Genomic DNA, 25,387 nt, shown 5'->3' with positions numbered 1-25,387 from the left:
ATTTGCTCACATTATTAAATGTATTTCTACAAAACAAAGCTTCTGGTGCATTGTTAAAATTAGCAGCAATCGGCCCAACAAAACTCACTTTAAAATATCTAAGAGGTTTTTAGAGCTTTGCAATAACGTCCGATTGTGATCTGAAGTGGAGGTAGAATGAGCCGAAATATATGACAGCTTTTTGTACTGGCTATTAAACCAAAGACCAGACATAACACTGGACCTTCAGCATTTCTCATATAAGCATTATTTATTCTTATAAAAATAGCTCAAATCACATGAAAAAAAAATACAATCAATGCATTTTTGTAATAGTCGATTTATTAGCTTCATGTTTCATCTGTACAAACGTTTCTATCTGGTGTTTATGTATAGAGACAGAGGTTTACAGGATTTTTGTCATAAAAGGGTTATGCTATGACCATGTAATATGAGTGGAAGATCAGTAGTGAATCCTCTATCTGGGAGTCATTTGACCCGGAACAGATTCAGAGCGAGTGAGCGCTCATCAGATCTAGTAATTTAGTAGCCTAGAAATCTAGACGCACTCTAGCGGCAGCAAAATTTATTTTGCAGCCAGTGTGGTCTAGCAACTCTCCGTTGACTTTCGAGCTGGAAAAACTAAACTCAGGTCAGGCCAATCACATCGTGTATAGAGTAGGCGGGGCGGGCTTAACATAATGACGACAGAGATGCGATGGTTCCCTGCTACTTGAAAACAAAGAATGGCGGCTGCTGGAGAACAGCGGTCTTTCGAATCGGCTTTGGCCGCGACTCTGGAGGACTTGGAGTTAAGCTTTTCTTTGAGAAAAGAGCAAAGAATGGCAGTTAATTCATTTTTTAAAAAGGAAGATGTGTTCAGAGTTTTTCCGACTGGATACGGCAAAAGTTTAATATACCAACTAGCCTTCTTCGTTGCTCTGATTGGTTGTAGCGCTATCCTATTGCGTGCAGAGGGATTTTGAGAGACAACTGTTTATCCCGCCCCTCGGATTGAGCCGTGCCAATGGTGAGTTGCCAGATCTAAAATCTTGATGTAGATCTGGCTTGCCAGGCTAGTAATTTAGTGGAAAATTAATAGATATTACATTTCTTTTTAAATAAATATTAAGGAAATATAGGAATGCATCTATTTATTTTTTTTCAAAATGTGCACACTTTTGGACTAAATAATCAAATAAAATGGAGCAGATACAATTGAATATGTAGTTCTTGTTATTTCCTTTGAAATAACAACAACCAGTGGTTTGGTTTTGCATGTTTGATGTTCCCTCCAGACTCCAGACAGAATAAAATTACTGTTACTGTAACTCTTTTTTTTCTTTCATAAATCGAGGTCAATATGGAATCTAAAGTAAACAGGTCAAGAATAAAAAAGACTGTCATAGTAATAGCCTGCAGTGAATGTAAACAACAACGATCCCGGTAGCTAGAGATCTTTTAAAGTTAACTGGCTGTCTTGCTACATGCACTTCAGACTGTTCTTACATGGTTTATGGCATCAGACAATGAATTGTTGTTCTCCTTGATACAACCCTGCTATGTCAGACTCACAGTGGGACCCGTTAGTGGGTGTGGCCAAAATATTGCACCAAGTGAGAGAGACTGATGCTTAGATACTGCCCACTGGAATGATTGAAAATTGAAAACCCATTAGACTTGCAATGAATGACAGCAGAACAGATAGCAAATTTGTGCGTGTGATGATAAACTGCACAAAGAAAAATAAAGATTTACTAGCACCGCAAAAATTTAAGAAGCCTTTTTATTTGTAATCTATTTTTTAATTGCAATATAGTCATTTTTTCTTTCAAAACCATTTTGTTTTATTGCATAAAAAAGACACGAAGGTAATTCTATATTCACCTGGAAATAAGTCCTCTGTGTTGTTCCATTTTCTATCCTAATTATCTTCACGTCCCATTTCTCACACAGCTCTCTTTGTTCATTATTATATTTTAACAAAACAGTCCTCTTCCCCTATTTCAAATTTGCATGTTCTGTGTGCAGGTACTGCCTAATGAGTGTGCAGGGCTGTTACACAGATTTCCACATAGACTTTGGAGGCACATCTGTGTGGTACCACATATTGCGGGGCTGCAAGGTCAGAAAACATACACTACTGTTTAAAAGTTTGGGGTCAGTAAGATTTTTAAAATATTTTTGAAAGAAGTGTCTCGTACTCATTAAGGCTGCATTTATTTGATTTCAATAAAATAGCTGTTTGCTATTATAAAATGTAATTTATTTACTCTAGTCTTCAGTCACATAATCCTTCAGAAATCATTCTAATAAGATGATTTGCTGCTCAAGAAACATTTCCTATTATTATCATTGAAAACAGTTGTGCTGCTTAATATATGTGGAAACAGTGATACATTTTTTTCAGGATTCTTTGATGAATAGAAAGTTCAACTGCATTTATTTGAAATAGAACATTTTGTAACAGTGTGAAAGTCTTTTGTCACTTTTGCTCAAATGTAGGCATCCTTGCTGAATAAAATAATTAATGGTAAAATCTTACAATAAGGTTTGTTAACATTAGTTTACTACATTTGTTAACATGAACTAACATTGATAAACACTTTCACCTTAATGTTAATTTCAACTTTTACTATTTATTCAAATCAAAAGTTGTATCTGTTTTATGATTATAGATTATTGAAATTTATATGAAGTAAAATTAATTGGTCCTGAACTAAAAAACTTGAAACTAGAAACAAAATCACTTTCACAGACCTTTAACTTGACTGTTCCAAGCTGGTGGAATGACCTGCCTATCTCAACCCGAGCCGCCATCTTCAAGAATCTGCTAAAGACACATCTCTTTCGCCAACATTTGACTCAATAATGCTAACACTTTCTATTAAAAGTGTCTATATGAAGAGTTCAGATGCAAAAGCCTCTAAGTGCCATCTGAAATTTTCTTCTAGAATGATCATTTTTATAAAGCTTGTATATTTAAGTTCAATAATTTCACTTAAATGGCAATGCAAATTACCTATTAATTGTCATTTAAGTGAAATCTAGAAGAAAATTTCAGATGGCACTTAGAGGCTTTTGCATCTGAACTCTTCATTTATTTATCTATATCTATTAAATTAAAAAATCCTTGCTACGTGTGCTGCACTGGTCTAGCTGGGACTGGTCACGACATTTGCATATTGTTGCCCTATTGTTGATTTGACTGCTTCTATTGCTCTCTTCATTTGTAAGTCGCTTTGGATAAAAGCGTCTGCTTAATGATTAAATGTAAATGTAACACGAACTAACAATAAACAGTTGTATTTGATTAACTAACGTTAACAAAGATTGATAAATAACTGTTTCAAATTATTGGTCATTGTTAATGCATTAACTAACGTTAACTTATGGGAACTTACTGTAAAGTTATTGAACAAAGTTTTAAAAAATTTTGTTTCTCACTGACCCCAATGGTAGTGTACATGTGGAAATCATTGGGATACGAGTTTAGCGTAGACACTTCAGCTCATTGATAATGCCAAATGAACTCTTGCGCTTTATATCTGATAATCAGTTTGCTGTCAAAATGCCCAAGATGTTTTTGGCCTAGATGAGCCTGATTGCATGTGTTTGCTACAGGTGTTTTGGCTAATCCCCCCAACGCCACAAAACCTGGAGCTTTATGAGAACTGGGTGTTGTCAGGGAAACAAGGCGACATCTTCCTTGGTGACAAGGCCACTGATTGTCAGAGGATTGAGCTCAAGCAGGGCTACACGTTCATTATTCCATCGGGTAAGCATGCACGCACATACACGTTCATTTACGTGAAGAGAAAACTAGATTATTTTGTGTGTGATTTTAGTTTTGAATGATTAGTTTAAGTTAGGGCTGTCACTAATGATTATTTGGTAATCACGTTATCATATAATTTATTTGTGGTATCAAAAACAGATCTAAGTGAGCAATAGCCTTTAAAATGACTTAAAATACACACAATAACAATGAGGCAATAATAATTGGTTCAAATAAAGCATCAAAAGTAAGTAATCCTATGGCTTTATTGAACAACACTTAAAATACCTAATGTAATATACATAATATAAACAATCCACGTATGTGCATTTTGTATTATAACAATGCCTGCAGAGGGTGGCATTGGCCTCATGATTGTTGTTGTTACACTTTACAGCCTTGTTTAATATTGGCCAAACAACTTTTAATCAAATGTCTATTTAATCTTTAATATTTGGCAACTTTACAAAGAAATGCTACATCCACTGTATTTTCTTAAAGTGCCCCTATTATGGATTTTTGAAAATGACCTTTCATGTAGTGTGTAACAGAGTGAATGAAAACATCCTGCAAAGTCTGAAAGTGCACCATATATAAAGTTATTGTCTTTCAAAAGTAAGAGTCGACTCTGAGTCAATGTAATTAATCGTTTTTCAAACGAGTCATAATTAAGCCGTTTCACTGTGACGTCAAGACGAAACATTAGCATATTGCCCGCCCACTTATTGCGCTCGCAGACACCAGGGAAAACTTGAACCTCAAACCAGCAGCTGATTCCTGTTGATACTGGTCTGGATAGCATCATGTCGAGAAGACGCTGTGCTCTACAATGTGAAGGTACAGCCAGTTTTTTTTCACTGCCCAAGGATGAGCATGTGAAGAATCAGTGGTTAAAATGAATCTTTACCACGATAACACAGCAGTATAATCCTAAACTTTTGCTGTGTTCCCTTCATTTTACTGATGACTGCTTCTCAAATCTCGGAGTTCAATGCAGGATTCGCGTGTTCAAAATACTTAGTTTTGAGTTTTATATAGTGTAGGTCTCCTGCTAACTGGCTAACTCACATTATTACTGTCTTACTGAAATACTTCAGCTAATCTGTTGTGGGCCACTATTACCTAAAACTGTCTATTAATGCAGATCGTCTGTTTTCTCACTACTTTGAGGAAAGATTAAGCATGGAGCAAGATTTTTTTTTAACAACGTTACATCAGTCATTCACGCTAGAGCTCGGCTAATGTATACACTGTTATTGATAGTTTCCACATGTTCACCACAATAAATTAGAAAAATACTCGGTAAATAAGTACAAGTAAAATAATCGGTTTGTTGATGGACATGCACTTTTTAATGCTGATGGTGAGGAATTACAGTTGCAACATCTCATAATGTACCTCAAACTGAGTAGTGTATCACTGAAACGTCCCGCTCGAGTCGTCCTTGCAATGGAGGTTCGGGTAGAATAACTAGTTCTTCCGATGTTTTATTATTGGACTCGCGCTCGCATTGATATGGTAAAATCAACGTCATTGTTCGTTACTGTGTTTAGTTTACGGTGTAGGAAGCCTCAGGACAAGCAGAGCTGACTTTATGGCAATGGGCGTTTTTGTTTTACACGGTAGACCATTCACAACAGACTGAGCCGTCTGGCCAATCAGAGCAGAGTAGCTTGAGATTGATTCATCTGACAAGTCGTTTGAAAATCACTGAAAGTCTGGTGATGTGCAAATGTATATTATGAGAAAATGTTTTTTGACCTTTGATTGATTTGCTTATTTAATTATTTTGATTTATAAATGAGAATGTCTAACTCTTGAGTATTCCATTTATTATGTCTGTTGTGATGTTAAATAAAGCATTAAAAACTGAAGAGTATAAAGCCTATCACATATGCCCTCTTCAATAAGCCCAAAGATCGCAGGTAAATATGTTTAGATGCCGGGAGAAATCGGCGTAAGGGGTAGAAACTTAGCTAAGTCGATCGGATTATGCTTAAGCAGTTTATGACTTTACTCCGATAAAGGAAAACGGGTTAATGCGTTTACAAGACCACATGCATTGTCGGGTTAAGAACGATCATGTAAACAAGCTCACTTATTCTCTGAAATTGAAAGCAACAACTGACCGAGCATTAACGGTGCATTCAGAGACGAGATGATTCTACCTCAACAAAAGCTGATAAAGGTAGCCTATATCAACATCTTAATTTAAGATAAACATCAATATTTCTTGTTTGAAGCTGCTTTTGATTTTCACATATGACTGATTTGTGCTGTGTTTGGACATAAAGACTGTTATTAGGCCTGTATAATTTTAGTGATATTATTATTATTATTATTATTATTATTAATTAGTAATATTATGGAAACCCAAACAAACTGCACATTCAGAGCCTGAGTTCATGTAAAGCAGCTTTTACTGTGAACAGAGCCGCTCTGATTCACTGGATGAAACGTGTAACCTGCACGCACATAAACAGCCGTAGTGATTTCACAATAGCACTATGGTGTGATATATTGAGCAGCTTTAGAAAACGGTCTAATAGTGCGGTTCAAGGATTCTCATCCGTGGAATGTGCCATTTCTGGTATTTTGCTGGTTAATAAACCTGGGTAAAGTGCAATTCAAGGATTTTTTTTTTTTAAATAGACTACTTGAATTTAATCAAGGAATCATGACAGCCCTAGTTTAAGTTTTCTTAAATTACTTTTGTTTTGTATCAGGTTGGATTCATGCGGTGTACACACCAGTGGACGCGCTTGTATTTGGTGGGAATTTTCTTCATAGTTTTAACATCCCCATGCAACTGCACATCTCCAGCATTGAGGACAGGACAAGGGTGAGCCCAACATTTCACTGCAGTGGTTGCCATTTTTCAGTTCTTTTATAATCTCAAAAAGAACACGTCTGGGTCATATTTGATCCTAAGTTTAAAAGGTTAATAAGAAAATACACGATGCATTCGAAAAATGCATTATTTTGCTTTGTTATATTATCTTGATAACAGTAATCACTCATTTGCTCAATTATCATTATAAAAAGGGAAAATGCATAATTTTGTTACTTCAATCAAATTAATTGATATATTTCAATACTACAAATAATCATGGCAGTATTTCTTGTACTGAATTATTTTTATTTTTTTCTGATTTTAATAAAAACAAAACCTTTGTGTCCGGACAGGATGATTTTCCTAACTCCTTTACGGTAATGAGAATGTGATGTTTTTCCTCATAATTATTGGAAATTTGGTAGGAAAATATGTAAATTTTTTATGAAAATAATGTAACTGAAAATTGTAATGGTCTCTGGTTGTCCTCAGGTGCCTGCTAAGTTCCGGTATCCATTCTATTATGAGATGGGCTGGTACGTGTTGGAGCGTTATCTGTACAGCATGACCAACACATCACACCTCATCCCTGAGTTCCAGAAATACTCTTTGGGCATCGGTCAGTACATTAACAACATATTCACATCCACATAGATTTGCTTGTAATGAGCACAGGTAAGTTAAACTCTCTTTCTCTCTGATACTAATACACAGGTTTGAAGCAGGAAAGCTCGGGCTCTGAGGTACTAAATGGCCACACTAAAGAGGAAAGAGATGACAACAATGCTCCCTCTCCACCTAGTGGGCCAGGGGTGAAGCTTCACTTGACTCCCTTTGAGCTGGAGGGGTTGTGGAACCTGATAGGGAAGTTGGAGTCACTGCCCTCACACAAGAAGTGTGTGCCTTCAGGAATACACAATGCTGCTGCCCTGCTACACGACATACGGGTCAGAACTCACGCTCATAGTTTATTATGCTTTTGTTTTTTGGAAATGGTTATTCTAATGCACTTGCTGCCAGTGTTGTTTGTGAAGCTGTATCACAAGATATGTTATAAATGTGACTTGAGATACAGGATGTTATTGGAATTAGTTCATTTTAGGTTTTGTTTTATTCACACTGCCACTTTGTTCACTGAATGTCGCCAGTGGCTGGCAGTTAGGTCTCCAGTGGGCGTTCCCACTACTGGTTAGTAAAATGTAGGAATGACAGTCATGGATGTTATTCCACGTTTAGTTTTAGCTGCTAGAAAACTGATTCCTTTTCTACAACATTTTGGAGGCAAAGGACTAAATATAAATGAGTGGCTATTTATTTTTGGGGAAATCACAAGCGCCAGTCTACCCGAGTTCACAAAGCCAAGCCATTCATATCAACATATGTACACAGAGACATATAAATTATAGGAAAGTCGCTGACCGCTAAATTAACTTTCCATAACTAATGTTAAATAATGGAACCTTAATGTAAAGTTTGACTGAACAATAAAGAATCAGAACATATTCAAACAATATCTAGGGCATGTTGTAGTCCAGATTAAAATATAAAAATGTTTAAGTTTGAAAATATTTTAAGGCTTTAAGTATTTGGTGCTGTGATGAACACCATAGCGAATACAAAAATCTCAATAGCCTATATGTCGAACGTCGCATGACGAAACCGGAAACCTGGTCTCATCGCATCCGCTTGTCATAGAAAGTGTTAACAGCCGTATGAACTGATGCCGATATCTATGGAATTTTAAGGTAATCAGCTAACCTACCTATCTCACTTTGTTATTGGCTTTTTATTCTATTTAAATATCTAAACGTTAGTGTGAAGATTTTTTTTTTTTTTTACTTTTAAATATCGATCTTCACATGCGAGGGACATTGGTTATGATCATCTTTGCTCGCTCCTTTTAAGTTATTTTGAGTAAAACAGTAAAAAAATGCATGAAGCACATACAAAAGACCTGAACCGGAAGCGATGCGTTCTGTTTTCCGGTTTCGTAATGCGGCGTTCGACATATACCCTATTGCTTTATGAAACATTTAAATACTGTTCAGTAGCCCAGCTGCTTTGTTTACGGGGTTACCGGGGTAACTGCTGCATTTCTGCTGTTCCATCAGCGCCATCTGCTGTCAGAGAATGAATGTGCACGTCTTTCACTCGATCCACCATGTGGAATCATATCATTATCATTATCATATTACCGAATACATGTCTACCGCTGACACTCAACTACAAGACGAAGTGACGGATCGTGTGCGCTCCACTGACTTCACTCCTGTCCGTTGTCGCTCCTGAAAATCGCTGTTAATTTGCATAAAACCTTTTCTCAGCCTTTGTCACGTTGCTGGACACGCCTACATCCTGTCGCCAACGGTCAGTCTCACTCGTGTCGCCGGAAATCACCAGCTCTCCATTAAAAATGAATGGAATCATTTTTAAAAATGAAATGAATGTTGCTTTATCGCTGGCAGTGTGAACACCGCTTAAGGAGTCATTTTGAAATATGATGGTTGAAATATTTTGAAATATAATGGTTAGTGAAGAAAAATGTTTTTTCTCTCACTTTCAGGCGTTATTGAAAGAACATGCCAATGACATCCCTAAACTCTCTTACACGGGAAAACCCATTGTCAGATGGCCGAAGAGGGTAAGATCACAGAATTAGTTTCTTTAAATAAGTATTTTTAAATGACTTTACAGAAAACCCATTAAGTGAATCATGCAACTTAAAGAGTTTTTCTTTTCGTCCAGTTTTTGTTATTTGGTTTATTTTATGCCATGAAGTGGTATAATGAATTCGATTAAATTTAGGAATTTCTTATTGTATTATCTGTTTTAATCATTAATTTTGTCTTGATTTTAACTTAATATATGCTGGAACTAAATCATTGTCCTGACAGTGATTTTTTCATTACCATATAAAATTAATTGCTCAACACAGTGTTATTTTTCCCTTTTTTTCTATTGATTTTGGTGCGCATCTAATATGACCAGAACATTTTCTTTGTTGCTTGGACAATTGTGACTTCCTAAATAGTAAATAGGTTGATTTAAACAAATCAAGCTTGATTTAACTGCTGTCATTTTTGATGCATAATGTTTTTTTTAAAACAAAACCTTAAAATCTGCAGTTTCACTTTTTTTTTATTCTGTTTGCTTACTCTATTCTAAACCCGACACCACACTGTAGTGCTTACCTCTCATTTCTTTTGTCTCTCCCAAGCCCCCCTGGTACCAGCCCCCTCCTCCCCCTCCACCTGTCATTCGTCCCAAGCTCTCAACCACACCCGTTATTTCACGGCCAGTGAAACCAGCTTCCAATATGTCGGTCCTGCGACGGCGCCGCGTGCGCTGTAAACGCTGTGAGGCCTGTCTACGCACAGAATGTGGAGACTGCAACTTCTGCAGAGACATGAAGAAATTTGGTGGCCCTGGCAAACTCAAACAGACCTGTGTACTGCGCCAGTGTCTCGCTGTGAGTGTCTACACATTGAGCATGGTTAATATAGTCTTCCTTTGTTTGCTTATATTTATTAATATCACTTTCTGTCTGTGTGTGTTCTCTCAATAGCCTGGTCTGCCGCTCTCTGCTGTGTGTGAGATCTGTGAGGAAGGCAACCAGGAGACTAGTGAAGAGCTCATGGAGTGCTCCAACTGTGCTCAGATAGCTCATCCTAGCTGTTTGAAGGTACAAACATTATTACCACAGCAATTCAATACACTTCTCAAAATTCAGATTAATTTATATGGTGAGCGTAGTGACTGGAGGCTTTGTGGGATGGTTCAGCTCTTGTTGATATAAGTACAATGCCTATCTATAGTTTTTCCCTCTGTATTGTAATTAGTTTTACTGTTGAAAAATCAGTTTTCTTCTTTCTCTATAGACATCTGGTGAGGGAGTGGTGAACAAAGACCTACCGAGCTGCTGGGAGTGTCCCAAATGTGTTTTTGGCAAAGAAACAGATTCTGAGGTAAGATTTTCTCACACCCAGATGTATTGTTTTTTTTAAATGAGGGAACACAATGAGTGTTTGTTCTAATGCTGCTAGCTTATGCAGGCTTGCATACATGCACAATCAATCACACCATGTAGAAAAATGCATGCGAGAGCTTACTGTGTTGTACACACTCCGATGTGCGTGTGTAACAGTAACGGCTGTTTTCCTGTGTGCCAGTCGTCAGGCAGCGGTGATGACATCACGGCACAGGATGGGTCAGGGGGGCGTGGGGGCGAGGGCGGGGCATGGCACGGGGTCGGGCGGCCCCCCTCTTCTCTCTCTCACGGGTCGCTCCAGAAACGGGCAGCAGCCCCTGAGCAGCGGCTCAGGAAGAGGGTGAGAGGCTCCGCCTTACTCACGCCACTGCTGCCACATGCACAGCCGCTCAAATCTGTATTCTCTTCTCTGCTCTCTCTCTCTACCTCTTGCAGCCAATTCCCTCTAATTTGTTCCACCTTTTTTGTGTCTTCTCTCGCTCTCTTTTTGGCCCACCCAGCCCTGTTCATCATCATCGTGCCCAATCACTGCTTTGACTTGCTTAGGGTTTCAGAATCAGCTTTGTGTTTGCAGTTTGTGTGATTCCATTCAGTGATCCTGATGCGTTCATCACTGTTCTTTCTTTTCAAATTCATATTTACCACAGTATGTTATTATCATTCTGTTTTGCAGCTAAAATTGGAGGGTGGTAAAACGCATGTAAGTTATATTTGTTTTTTGGAAGATTGTGTTTATCGGTGATTGAATGATTTTTTTTAAACTTCAAATAATAGAAAAATTAAAAACACAAAATGTTAAACTTAGTGAAATTTAGTAACATTTAAATAATTGTATACTGACATGTTGCTTATATGACAAGGTAGCAGACTTTTGTTGTGATAAATATAATTTAAAAAAGTATTGGCCATTTTTTTAGACCCAATTTCTGGATTGTGGTGCAGTAGGTGCCTAGCATTGGAAAAATATTTTATCATACATTTTTATATGAAATGGTCCCATAAGCTACCTTCCCACCCTCATTATCGTATGATTGTCACTTTCCCCCATCGGGCACAACTGTCATATTGGTCGTGAAGCAGCTGTCAGCCTCCACTTATTCACCACATCTGAAAGAAAAAACAGTAGGTTTTCTAGGGCGAACCACCGGAAATAATTATTTTGCGCAAACTGCCTATTTGACAGAAACCGATTTTAAAGAATAACATTTGACTGCATAAATATAGGTAATTCTCACACTTTTTGTTACATTGACTTCCATTCTTACGTGAGACAGGAAATGCAAGCTCATGCAAATTTCATTGTGTTCCAGTTTGGTGAAGTCAGACCTGCAAATTTTTAGAAAACGTAATCAATAGAAAATTGATCATTCACAGCATGACATCTCTGAATTAAAAGAATGTGAACTTTAAAGCTGCACATTTGCAGTAAATATACAGTGCTATGCATAAGTTTAGACACCCATGTTAAAGTTGACTAAAAAGAGGAATAAAAAATCATCTTTTGGAAATTGAACTTAATGCCTTAATTAAAAAAATTAGGAAAAATCCAACCTTTAAGGACACTAATTTTCTTTGTGAATGAATAATGTATCGTAAATAAATAAATGTTCTTCCTTAAAATACAGGGTGCATAAGTTTGGACACCCCTATGTTAAATTCCCATAGAGCCAGGCAGATTTGTATTTGTAAAGGCCAGTTACTTCATGGATCCAGGATACTATGCATCCTGATAAAGTTCCCTTGGCCTTGGAATTAAAATAGCCCCACATCATCACATAGCCTTCACCATACCTAGAGATTGGCATGGTTTTATTTCAGTTAGCCTAATAGCTAGTTTGATTTGCATTGAGAGATGATCTTATGGAAAGTACCCCATGCCAATCTCTAGGTATGGTGAAGGCTATGTGATGATGTGCGGCTATTTTAATTCCAAAGGCCAAGGGAACTTTATCAGGATGCATAGTATCCTGGATCCATGAAGTAACTGGCCTTTACAAATAAAAATCTGCCTGCCTCTATGGGAATTTAACATAGGGGTGTCCAAACTTATGCACCCTGTATTTTAAGGAAGAACATTTATTTATTTACGATACATTATTCATTCACAAAGAAAATTGATGTCCTTAAAGGTTGGATTTTTCCTAATTTTTTTAATTAAGGCATTAAGTTCAATTTCCAAAAGATGATTTTTTATTCCTCTTTTTAGTCAACTTTAGCATGGGTGTCTAAACTTATGCATAGCACTGTATATTCAGTTATATACTGAATTATATTTTTACAAGACACTGAGTGTGATATATTACAACTGCTGCATTGTCCTCCGAAATTCTAGTGTGACCGTGACGTTAGTTTTGATTAGAATTCATTACATTTGGTGATCATTGAAATAAAAAATTCCACATATGCATATGATTGGGACTCCAAGCAGCTCCTGCACTCTCTCCATTGCAATTGAATGACTTACTGTCTGTCATTTATTGGAGATTGTGAAAAGGTGGATTTTTTTTTTTTTTTTTGTCTCTTACATAGTCTTTTCTGTCTTTCAGAAACGCAAGTCTTCATCTCTTGATCCTCGCGTGGCTAAGATCTACCGGCGACATGGAATGGAACATGATGATGATTCGGGCAGCGATGACGATGGAGATAGTGGCAAGATGTCGTCAGTCCGGGGTGGGGTCTCTTCATCCCGCCGAGGTTATGGAGCTGGAAGGCGAGGTGTTTGGAGAGGCTCCTCACATCGAGGGAGTCGAGGGGGAGGCAGCTTGGCAACAAGTTCGCTAAAAATGAGGCGAGGACTTGGGGCAAGAGGGGAGAGAGGTGGACGGGTTAGGTTACGAGGAGGATCCCAGATGAGGCGACGACGCTATGAAACGGAGGATGAAGATGATGACGACGACGATGATGATGATGATGAGGGTGATGATGATGATGATGATGATGACAGTGATGAAGAGAGGCATCTTGGCCGGTCAGATAAGGAGCATCGCTCAAGGAGACGGAGACAAAGAGGTGATGACTACGATGATGATGACGACGAGGATGATGATGAGGAAGACAGTGATGAACAGGACTTTGATGGAGAGGATGATGAGATGGAAGACTTAGATGATGGAGAGGAAGATGATGAGGATGGAGAGAACCAATCAGACTCTGATCCTGATCCACCTGTCTTACTTGTCGCAGACTTGAATGATGATCTGCTGAACGATTCCTACCTGACTGTGACCCTCCAGCGTCCTCCAAAGGCCAAACGTGACCCGGGCTCCATTGTACCCAAATTAGAGGCGGCTATGTCTCCCCGCACACCTAGCGGTCCTGGTTTCATCCAGCGCAAAACGCTACCCAGGACCCGACTCAGGAACAGTACCTCGACCCCTGCCGGGAATGGCCTCTCTCAGTCCAAAAGCGCCCACACTTCCGGCCGCCACACGAGGCGGAACTCCAACCAAGATGGTCGAGACAGAGACACACCGTCACCTTCCTCTATGTCTTCTCGTTCCTCTGTTTCTCCACCACCTCCTCCTCCAGCCGTCACCACATCTTCTCCTCCTTCTCTCCTCTCTCTTCCCTCATTCCGTGATGTTGGAAATGAGCGTGGCTGTGAAAAAGACATTTGGGTATCAGTGTTCCGCTACTTGGGTCGGACAGACTTGGCTGTGTGTATGAGAGTCTGCAAGGCTTGGTACAAGTGGTAAGTGTAGTACACCATTTTCTTTTTAATTTAGTGTTTGTTTTGTTTTTTCAGATAAAAGGCCTGTTCACTTTATGGCTAAATGAGCTAAAATATAAATTGCTTTGCGCTACATCAAACTAAATGAATTCATTTTAATGTATTTTAGCTGTCCATTTTATTATGTTTATATATAGTTTATATAGCTGTCCATTCTGAACAAAAACAGGGTTGATTATTAGAAAGTGCATGCTCATATTTCTTAAAATAAAAGTAATCTGTGGTTCTCTTGATCACTGGGTTGGTTTTGCTCTGATCAGTTGTTGTGGATCCTCCTCTCCTGCTGCAGGTGTTGTGATAAGCGCTTATGGACACGAATAGATCTGAGTCGCTGTCGGGCACTTACCCCCCAGGCTCTGTCAGCTGTCATTAAACGACAACCTGTGACACTTGACCTCTCCTGGACACCTGTATCAAAGAAACAGATTGCCTGGCTCATTCATCACCTTCCAAGTACAGTTTACTTATACAGTCTCAACTCTGAAATTGCCTGATGCTTTAATATGTACAGGAAACTGCTTAAAAATAAAATGTGCACCACGATAAAGACTAAAATACTCTTTCTCTCTCTGTTTCTCACAGGTTTAAAAGATTTAATAATGTCAGGTTGTTCTTCATTATGCGTGTCAGCGTTAAGTTCGCAGAGCTGTCCGGGTTTGCGAACACTTGACTTGTGTTGGGCCGTGGGCGTCAAGGATTCACAAATAAAAGACCTTATTGTGCTGCCAGGTGAGGCACTCATAATTATTATTAATTGGACTGTGTACAGCGTGAGTTGAAGTGAATCATTCACTCTTTCACCTTTACTTTCTCCTGTCACACAGGCAGTGAAAGTCGCAGTCGACTGAGAGGTTTGCTCACTCTGCGCTTGTCTGGTCTGGATATGAGTGACTCTACCCTTAAGATGATCGTCAGACATATGCCTTCACTGCGCCGGTTAGATTTGTCCCACTGCCAGGGGCTCACAGACCAGTCCATCAACCTGCTCACCGCTACTGGCTGCAACACTCGCAACACACTCAGACAGCTCAATCTTTCAGGTACCCCTGATCTTCTGATATTTGATCCCACATTTTTGTTTAGGTTTTCCTTGTGGTGCCAATACAACACAATTGATTACTTGTAACTGGTGGTGCAAAAACAAAAGTCTTATAATGTCTTAAATTCAGTTTCAGATCAAATTAAGGGAAAAAAGTTGTAAATATTTCAGTTTAATCAAATAAATGTCAGCGCTACACATTTCAACATAAAAAAGCACTGCAATGTTGCAAATTGCAATCAATGAATACGTGCATTATGCCAAGCGGTTGCTTATGATCTGCTGTTGATGAATTGTGACGATGCTTACTATATTGTAATAATGTTGTGGTTGTAAGCATTCATATTTCATCTACCTCATCTTTTTGAATGAGCAGCTAAAAGTAGTTTAGCATAGATTTTTCAAAATAAGAATCATAAGTACTATGAAGGTACACTATGTAACTTTTAGTGCTCTAGATCAGTGGTTCCCAAACCTGTCCTGGAGGACCACCAACACTGCACGTTTTCTTTTTCTCCCTAGTCACACACACCTGATTCAACTCATCAGCTCATTAACCCATGTGATAATGAGCTGATGAGTTGAATCAGGTGTGTTTGACTAGGGAGAAAAAGAAAACGTGCAGTGTTGGTGGTCCTCCAGGACAGGTTTGGGAACCACTGCTCTAGATGTTAATAAGCAAAACTGCATGCATCTTGCAGAAGAACATTGTAGCTGGAGCTCATATAAATTTTGTACATTCTGAACAAAAAATGTTACGTACTGTACTAGGGTTGGGCGGTATTACGGTAATATCGGATACCGCGGGATCTTAAAATAGCACCGGTATCAGTTTCAATACCGTCATTACCGGCACTTATATATAGCATATAATATATATAATTTATTTAGGCTATTGCCTAAAAAATGCTTATGTGTGGTTGCAGTTTGGCAATATTTCTGGTTCCAACCGAATGAGAAGGGAGAGGCGGTAAATACTGACGAGGCAATTTGTAAATTGTTCCATAAAAAGGTGACCGCGAGAGATGTAAACACCTCTAACCTAATGTCGCATCTCCGAAACTACCACCCACTCACTGCTGCCAGGATGCATTTTGTTCTCGAGTTCATTAAATAAGCGCATTAAGTTTCGTATTTGTTAAAATATTATTATGTTATTTTTTCCATCTTTCTTGATTATGAAAAGTGAACAGCACAAATAAGATGGGATGCATCGGGAGTCAGACGATTTGACCACTTCAATAAATTTAGTTTTGTAAAAGGCCTCTTTAAAACGAATTTCGTTTTGTATAAATTGTATCTTAATTTTAATAAATTTTTCATCAACCAATTGCCTATATATTTAATATAATCATGACATGATGGGCGATGGCATGCCGCGGTCACTTGCATTGAAATCTCATAAATTAACCGAAACTTGGAGATGGCGATCGTCAATTTCTTTAAACAAAACAATTCAAAACGAAAATAAATATAGGGTAGCCTACTCTCTGATTAATCCATGATGTGCATTTCTCTCTATGGCGTTCACAGAGATGGCGATCGTCAATTTCTCAAAACGAAAAGACAAAGGCCACTCTGATTATTTAATCCATGATGTGCATTTCTCTCTAGGCGCGTTCATACGGAGATGTGATCATCAATTTCAGCAAACGAAACCATACAAACCGAAAAGAAATAGACTAGCCTACTCTCTGTAATCCATGATGTGCATTTCTCTCTATCGTTCACTATGGAGATGGTGATCGTCAATTTCTTTAAACGAAACAATTCAAAACGAAAAGAAATATAGTCTGATTAATCAATGATGTGCATTTCTCTCTATATGCGCGCTCACTACAGAGATGGCGATCGTCAACTTCCACCTTTGCAGAAAAGCTTTATTAATAAAAATCAAATGGACACGCGTCACCGGATTACAAAGGCACTTCTTGCTTGTTGCACGCACACAGTATTATGTTGAATAATGGTGGGCTCGGGCTCATAATAACAGTTAATGCCGTCGACCGGACTCAGACACAACGTGCACGGCTTGATTTGTTTTTTTTGCCCGATCTGGCATTCAGTTTCTGAACTGTGTAGGCACAAACCAACAGTTTGGTGACGCCGTCTGAGCCCATTATGTCATAATTTTTAATTAGTCACGGTAATACCGTATACCCCGGTAAAATAGGGAGGGGGTTTGACGGTATCAAAATTCGAATACCGCCCAAGCCTATACTGTACCTTTGTCACGCATTATGCATATTACTTTTTTCCCTGGATATTTTTGGTTTCATACTAAACTCTATCTGGGATTTGAACAATGTAAAAAAAAATGTTTAGCTTCTATGTGTGCTGCCCAGTCACAGGAAGGAAAGACAAAAAACAATTAATACATTCAGTATATAGATTTTAATAGTATCGGCACAATATTCCCTATTGCCATTCTACAGATTATGGCATCAGCAAAAATCCAATATCGATTGACCTCTAATTTGTATGATGTATGAATTTGTATGGTTTGCGGTATTTGCACATAAACCAATTTCAATACAAATGGATATATTGAATAAAACTCTTATTATTTTTTTATTGCAGCTACCCTGTTTTGCATTTAAATGATTTATTTTGAGAGATTTTTTTTATGGGTTTGTTCCATATGGATATATACAATATAAAGATTAGATTTTTTTAAAAGATACCCTGCAAACAGTAATTACACAGAAATGACATATGCTCATATTTTACATAAGTCTTGATCAGTCTGGAACTCACTGATTGGTGGTTTTACTTTTCTCTGTCTCTCTAGGTTGTAATAAGTTGACAGATGCGTGTCTGTCCTATATGAAGCGATTATCGGCTCTGGCTCTGTTGGATCTGCGAGGCTGTAGGAATGTGACTCGGCACGGCTGTGAAAACTTCATCTCTGACCTGTCCTACTGCACCTTATTCTGTCTGACAGAGGACAAACTCATTCAGAGAATATCGTAACGTGCACACAAATACACACACACACATACACACATACATACATACACACACAGTCTCCGCACAGCTCTGCTTAGTGAGCTCACGAGTGCTCCATCCCACTCAATACAGGCTGATCTAGCCTGAACAAGAGGATGAGGCTGAAGACAAGAAGACGGCTGGAAGGATATGGCTGCTGTTTTACAAGAAGGGTAAAAACAGGCTGACCGGGAAGAGGTCATTTTCAGTGAGGATTTTATTCCCACAAAACATGAGACCAATCCAGGCACATCCAGTGTGTGGCTCGCTCTTCTTCTCTGGGCATTCAACCTTATCCAAAGCGACTTCTTCAGAAGATGTTACTGAAATGCTTGAAACTGAACTTCATAATCCAGTCTAAGTGGGATTTGGTGAACGAGGAATTGAAGGCTTGATCAGAGAATCCTGTCCTGGTGTGACCACTGATGTTTTGACAAATCTGGTGGCACGGATGAGTTGGTGTCAATGATAGGAAAATGACAGGCATGGCACATCCTGATAGTTCTCATCCGCCACAACTTGTTGATCAAAGAATGTAGTGGCAGCACAGGATGAATCTGAATCATAAAGACTTCAGCATATTGATCCAGATCGTTCACTCATGCTTTCTTAGTGACTATGTCTGAACGCAATTTTTGGTAGTTCAACCTCTCTGAAGGTTTTGCTGCCTGGATGTTTGTTGACACTTAACCCACCCACACTAAGTTTTTACTCAATCGTACCAAACTAAAAATCACTCTTTATTTGTTTTCTTTCATCTGATGGTTTGTTCTTCTGCTTGCCGTCATCTCAAATGGCCAATTCACCTGCATTCTCCTGTCCTAGGAAGGGTTGCTCACAGTTTAGGCTAAAATGTTCATTTACCCTTGGAAAGCTATAATTTAAGTGCAACTTGTAGCAAAAAGGACTTTTTTGTTTCTTTTTTTAAAAATTGATGTTCATTTAGTTCAGGTTTTTTCATGAAAAAGATGGAAAAATAAAAAGTGGAAAGCAAACAAGGTGTTTGATTTTTGTTTATACTGCCTTTCATCAGAACGCATAATTGTTACATAATTAATGTATCAAGCTTAGACCTAACTTTCACTGATGCGTAAAGTTTATCATGCAGCATAAAAGCTTTTCAGGATAGAAGTAAAGCCACAATAATTCAAATATGACATTTCTTTGTCAACTGATTTGGATTTTTAATGGCCAGAGAACAGGGTTACTGATCTACAATGGGGTCCAAAAGTCTGAAACCATGTTGAAAATCTTGTATTTTATGCCTGTGTTCATTTATGATATAAAATGCGTAGTGAAGCATACACGATTTTGTATTAAGGAAAGAAAATTGAATCATTTTCACTGGTCGTCTTAGACTTTTGGATTCTTCTGTACAAATACGATGTGCACAAAATGGTACATTTACATGTATGCATTTTATCCAATAAATTGTATTCAGTGTATAAACTTTTATCTCACAATATCAGTTGATATATGGCTATATATTACATTTTTAGCTCTTGGGTATTTAATCTTTCTTTTCTCAGTGAGCATGTACAGATTTGAAATATTTGCTTCTACTTTTTCCCCAATAGGATCTCTCCTAATGTCTCAATGTTAACTCTGCACAACACCTTTACGGGCAAGAGTGCATTTGTTTTACTTTATTCTGGAGTTTTCTTTTGCATTTAGACAAAGAAAAAAGGTAAAACTTGATGTGAAGGGGTTGTGAATAACCACGATCAAGAGAAATTTGAATATTGTAATTTCTTAGTTACAAAAAACTTTATTAGTATTGTGCATTTTGTAATTCATACATCATGATCATGACGAGCAAAATTATTTCACCCAAGAATGAAAATTTTGGAGTCCAGTGAACATTCTTCCAAACATCTAATTTTGTTTTCCACAAAACAAAGGCATACAGATTTGGAACAACATGAGGGTGAGTAGATGAGAGAATTTTCATTTTAGTGAGTTAAAATCACCTTTTATTATTTATGCAATAATACATTCAGTTCCAAAATGAAGTATAAAATCATTTTACAGCGAATATTTACATTTCCTCTAGATGCTGAATTGTGGCAAAGGAGAAAGGGTTGAACTTGTATCCGGATCCGCTGTAGAATTTGTTCTGAAACTCCACCCTGCATCAAATGGGAAATTACATTTAAATTTTTACTCCAAATGAATTTGGTTTCTTTCAACCGCACACACACCTCAAAAAATTAACACAACTAGAGTTTCTTTCTTTTCTTTTTTTGTGATATTAGCTTAATTTGAATTATAATTTTCATATTCGCATGGCAGAAACCAGAGTTTATCATTTGAAATGTTTAAATCAAGACAACACAAGGATCATGCAGTTTCCGCTCGGATTTAATTGCCTCGTTCGAATGTGATGTGAGTACAAATATAAATATGTAATAGTGCATATATTTAGCAAAATAATCCCATAGTTAGTTTATCTAGCTAATTAACATGCTGGGGCTTTCATTAGGTGGCACTGTTTACAAGCTGTAATATTGACCTCTTACTGCAGTTGAAACACTGATTGAGCGATTGATTACATGAGTTGTACTGTGTCTTTCAACATACCAACTGAAGTTAATTTGTGCTTATTTACTATTAACTAGTAGTAAAGATCAATTGAGCTTGAACTGAGGCGCTACATCGATCCGTCACATCACACTTAAGAGCACCAAAAAGGTATTTATTATAAATTTAATTATTATTTTTTTTTTTTAGCATTTTAATGTTAATAAAACTAAATGAATATAATTTTAAGACCCTCGTGGGTCCCGACCCCCTGGTTGAGAACCACTACAATATTACGTTTTTTTGTGAGTGATTTTCTCACCAGTGCAGACGCAGGGCGTGCAGGAAGGCTGACAGCCCCTCCATGACGAGCAAGATAGAGACCGTGAGCGTGGCGAAGATGGAGAAGATGATTGACAGCACCACTGATCCCACATAGCCTTGCCACGAGAGTGAAATTCTCATCACCATCACCCAGAGAACCTCCGACAGCTCTAACACACACAAATACAGAACTAGCTAAGCACAACAATTTCACCTATAAGTGAACATGTAATACGTAATGATGCTTGTGAGAATTTGCATACGTGCATGCGCGAGGCTGAGGGCCCAAAGTCGAAGGTACGATGCGGTGTTGGAGATGCACCCCAGGCAATACTCTATGGTGTGGATGGCCTGGTGCATAAAAACCTCCGTCCAATCAAACTCCTGTAATGTTAAAAAGACAAGCATACAGTATTTCAGTAGTTCTGCTATAGAGGAATGGAAAATTAACGCTTTCAACTCTGAATCTACCGGAATGTTACTCTTTCACCTCTCTCTTTACATTTACATATATTTGAAGAGTTCAGATGCAAAAGCCTCTAAGTTCCGTCTGAAATTTTCTTCTAGAATGATCATTTTTATCAAGCTCGTATATTTAAGTTGTGATTTCACTTAAATGACTATTAATAGGTAATTTTCATTGCCAATTAAGTGAAATTACTGAACTTAAATATACAAGCTTGATAAAAATGATAATTCTAGAAGAAAATTTCAAATGGCACTTAGAGGCTTTTGCATCTGAACTCTTCATTTATTTGGCAGACGCTTTTATCCAAAGCGCCTTACGTTGCGTTTCAAGGCACACATTTACATTCTTATCAGTTCTTTGACGCTTCTAATGTTTAGCTTAATTTGAGGAATGGTGTTATGATCTTTTCTTTTTCTGACCTGTTCCTCTGTTCCCCCTCCACCCTCTAGGTCTCCCAGTTGAGCGTTTATAGAGCTGGTGTCTCTGACTAGGGGGTGCTGCTCCTCCTGTAACTGAAAAACAGGGTCAAGACCTTTCGTCAGACACATTATGGGAGAAACTGCAAGAACACTCACATTTCAGCTAAAAGAGCCACATGCCTCGTTGGTAAGTACATCACCTGGTCGTTTTTGCTCCAGAATATGCTCATGCATCAGCTAGACCAACCTGATTTTTTCTTTACACTACCGTTAAAAGTTCGGAATTGGTAAGTTGTTGTTTTTTTAAAATAAGTCTCTTATGCTCACCCAGTCTGCATTTTATCAAATTATTTTTCAAAAATACAGTAAAATATTATTACAATTTAAGATAAATGTTTTGTATAAATATATTTTAAAAGGTAATTTATTCATGAATCACAAGTAACATGATCCTTCAGACATAATTCTAATATGATACAATTTAGGGTACATTTCACATCCACTGATAATAACAATTTTCTTTACAAAAATCATATTTTATCCATTAATGGAAAGCATAATCTCACAAATATTTTTTGCACCCTATGTTTCAGTTTGTTTGAATTTGCCTTTATTTCAGTTTTTGCAGTGTCTGCAACTAAAAATGGTTTACCACAACACCACATGACCAAAGTCATGTGGTTATTTTCTTTTTAGGTGGACATAGGAGTGTGACGGTTAGTATATAACCGTGAGACCGACGGTTATAGTTGAACACCGTCATTAGAACTCTATAACCGCCAAAACCGTGTTATTAAAATATTTTTACAAACATTTTTTTATCATAGAGAATGTTTAAATACTAATTAAAAACAAATGTTAACAGTCTGTGTTATTAATGGTCTACGTCGTTTCCAACTGTATTTGATTCTTTGCCAAGTACCCCCTGACCGACCGCCAATCATTTGAGATAGAAATAAAAGCTATGATATAGCCTAGTGATGTGCCATCATTATGAGATTTATTAAACAAATGAAAAACATTTGCAATAATAAACATTAGCACTGAACATTTGCAATCGGGAGACATGGTTTTTACCACTTAATGAAGTTTTGTTTTGTAAATCGTCAGACATGATTTTTACCACTTCATTAAGTTTTGCTTTTTAGAAAGCCTTTCTTTAAAGCGAATTTCGTTTTGTACAAATTGTATCTTAATTTTAATACATGTTTCATCAACCAATTGCATGTATTTAATAAATAAAAAGCAAATATAGGAGACAATATAATAACCGTGACATTGAGGCTCCGATGCGCCGCGTTCACTTGCATTGCATTGTGAAGTTGAACTAGAGCGCATCTCATCGTAAATGAATGAAACTCAGCGTAGGCCTATGCCTCATACATTAGCATTAAATATCTTTGCTGCATCCTTTCTAGAACAGACAAGGGCTTTCTTGCGGCTCGCATCAGCAGAGCATTGCATCGTCCATAGACCACAAAACAATCAGCGGATGGCGGGCGGGTGCGGCTTTGAAATTTGGTCAAAAAACATTGGTGCGGATGATGAGTTATGTGATGCGTTTGCGGATGAAATAATACCCCATCCGCGTATCTCTATTGATAACAACATTGAAGACTACACAAATATTAATTTTATTCAAAATAAGTTGTCCTATAACAGACGAACGTCGCAACCCCCCCGGACGACGGTTATGTTACGAACCGTCACATTTGCCTCACGTCATAACCGTCATCACCAATTCTGAAACCGGCACACCCCTAGGTGGACATTTTGAACACAACATTGTAAAACCCCTTTACATTTTTTCAGTATTATATCTACAATAACCAATTGCCAGAGAGTATATTAATGGACCGTCAACTCTGTTACATTGTGTGGTACATTATTATAGTTTGCTATATTTTTACGATTTCAATTCAAATATATATTCAAATTTGAGGTTAACCTGATCAAGAAAAGAACGTGGTTGGTCAGACAAAGCCTGGCATTAAAATTAAGAGTCAAAATGGTGAAGTTGTCAACAAAGTTACCTGTTAAATAAGTTACTCTGTAAAGCCAAACTATTAAATTCTTTAAAATATTTTTTTTCTTACATCAAAGACGCCAGAACAGCCGAATTTCACCTCTGCTTACCGTTCTCCTGTTATTCCTGTGCTTGAAGTACAGGTAAAGCGGTTTTCCAAGTAACAGCACCGGAACTGCTAGCAGTGCCAAACACAATAATACTCTCTGCACTGTCACCTAAAGAGAGGGACAGGATGTGTATGAATTTGTCACAGCAGTAAAACTGTAGTATGATATAAAACATGTTACAAGAATCAGTGTACTGAATGAATCTCACCTGTCCTGGATAAAGTGGTGGGTTGTCTGGGTTCTCACCAAACACGAACATGTCAATGAAGTGGATCAGGATGCTGGGAGCGCGGTCTGAATCCTGAGGTCCAAACGCAATCCATTTAAACACCACCATGAAGACAAGGTACCCAAAAAGACACAGCATGAACACTAGCTCTGGAATCAACACCAGAAACATGCTGCTCACATCCCCTGTGTACCTGAGGAGAAAGTGTCACATTAAAAGGATAAGAAAACATAAAGGAATAGAACCAGAATAAAACCAGAATATATCAGAAGTATAAAGCAAGTAATGGTAGACCAAAATTAATCCTACTGTATGACTCACATGTAGTTGAAGAAGGATAAGCAGATTCCAAAAGTCATATGGATGACCCCGATGATGACGGACATCTTCATCTTATAGGAGTTGAGGAAGGTGAGGTGGTTACTGGCAAGGCTCCAGATCTAAGAACCAGGAAACGAGATACAGTCAAACCCAAATCTCACAGTAAGCTAGACACAAGCGGGATTTGATTAAAGGCCTGATTACCGGGTCAATGCCGAACGGATATGGTCCCTGGAATACTCCAGTTACGTTTGGATCCAAAGTGAGGTACTGGTTGCTCCTCAGAGTTTCGTCACTGAACCAGCCCAGAAGAAGGAAGACAAAAGTGAGTGTAAAATGAGAGCACACAGGCAAGCTGAAATGATGGATAATTGATCAGGTTCACAGAGTCAAAGTGCAAAGTTCACGGACAAAAGAGGTCCATTGTCTACTGTCAAATGTGTAGAGCTGTACAGCACAGCTCACACAGAAGTTTTTCAAACCAATCAGCTTTCTGTTTGTTAACGTGACAAAACTGTTTGCGAAATCTGTGTGGGGTAATCTTTCACCCTCCTGTGAAATTTAAAATCGCACTGATTCATACCAAGTTCTGTCATGAAACTCTAGATGGCTTGCAATCACATCACTCTCTATA

At 38.0% G+C, this 25,387-nt stretch overlaps 2 protein-coding genes across 13 annotated transcripts in view; one reads left to right on the top strand and one right to left on the bottom strand.

Moving 5' to 3' along the window:
• The window catches only part of kdm2aa (lysine (K)-specific demethylase 2Aa), a 32,189-nt gene extending 12,399 nt beyond the window's left edge, over window positions 1-19,790 (top strand). For 2 of the 10 annotated variants that reach the window (XM_081361615.1, XM_081361617.1), the window contains exons 7-23: window positions 2,011-2,104; window positions 3,604-3,757; window positions 6,484-6,599; window positions 6,944-6,967; window positions 7,083-7,209; window positions 7,305-7,537; window positions 9,154-9,231; window positions 9,808-10,059; window positions 10,156-10,272; window positions 10,469-10,555; window positions 10,760-10,918; window positions 11,252-11,278; window positions 13,125-14,269; window positions 14,598-14,761; window positions 14,891-15,037; window positions 15,133-15,348; window positions 18,139-19,790. In XM_081361615.1, coding sequence (XP_081217741.1) covers window positions 2,011-2,104; window positions 3,604-3,757; window positions 6,484-6,599; window positions 6,944-6,967; window positions 7,083-7,209; window positions 7,305-7,537; window positions 9,154-9,231; window positions 9,808-10,059; window positions 10,156-10,272; window positions 10,469-10,555; window positions 10,760-10,918; window positions 11,252-11,278; window positions 13,125-14,269; window positions 14,598-14,761; window positions 14,891-15,037; window positions 15,133-15,348; window positions 18,139-18,320 — 3,322 coding nt within the window. In that variant the 3' untranslated portion in view covers window positions 18,321-19,790. The remainder of the gene's footprint in view (window positions 1-2,010; window positions 2,105-3,603; window positions 3,758-6,483; window positions 6,600-6,943; window positions 6,968-7,082; window positions 7,210-7,304; window positions 7,538-9,153; window positions 9,232-9,807; window positions 10,060-10,155; window positions 10,273-10,468; window positions 10,556-10,759; window positions 10,919-11,251; window positions 11,279-13,124; window positions 14,270-14,597; window positions 14,762-14,890; window positions 15,038-15,132; window positions 15,349-18,138) is intronic. The other 8 variants (XM_081361620.1, XM_081361621.1, XM_081361618.1 and 5 more) reach the window with 5 other exon arrangements.
• Window positions 19,791-20,072: 282 nt separating this feature from the next.
• The window catches only part of tcirg1a (T cell immune regulator 1, ATPase H+ transporting V0 subunit a3a), a 93,819-nt gene continuing 88,504 nt past the window's right edge, over window positions 20,073-25,387 (bottom strand). The window contains exons 14-21 of one of the 3 annotated variants that reach the window (XM_081361626.1): window positions 24,958-25,048; window positions 24,754-24,872; window positions 24,412-24,625; window positions 24,204-24,311; window positions 22,068-22,160; window positions 21,443-21,563; window positions 21,178-21,349; window positions 20,073-20,464 (exon numbers count right to left, since the gene is read on the bottom strand). In XM_081361626.1, coding sequence (XP_081217752.1) covers window positions 20,374-20,464; window positions 21,178-21,349; window positions 21,443-21,563; window positions 22,068-22,160; window positions 24,204-24,311; window positions 24,412-24,625; window positions 24,754-24,872; window positions 24,958-25,048 — 1,009 coding nt within the window. In that variant the 3' untranslated portion in view covers window positions 20,073-20,373. The remainder of the gene's footprint in view (window positions 20,465-21,177; window positions 21,350-21,442; window positions 21,564-22,067; window positions 22,161-24,203; window positions 24,312-24,411; window positions 24,626-24,753; window positions 24,873-24,957; window positions 25,049-25,387) is intronic. The other 2 variants (XM_081361625.1, XM_081361627.1) reach the window with 2 other exon arrangements.

This window comes from Scardinius erythrophthalmus (assembly GCF_964197995.2).
Source record: "Scardinius erythrophthalmus genome assembly, chromosome: 3".
In the NCBI taxonomy this organism is placed as follows: domain Eukaryota; kingdom Metazoa; phylum Chordata; class Actinopteri; order Cypriniformes; family Leuciscidae; genus Scardinius; species Scardinius erythrophthalmus.
Note: the sequence above shows the minus strand (reverse complement) of the source record. Positions and strands in the feature narration are given on the sequence as shown.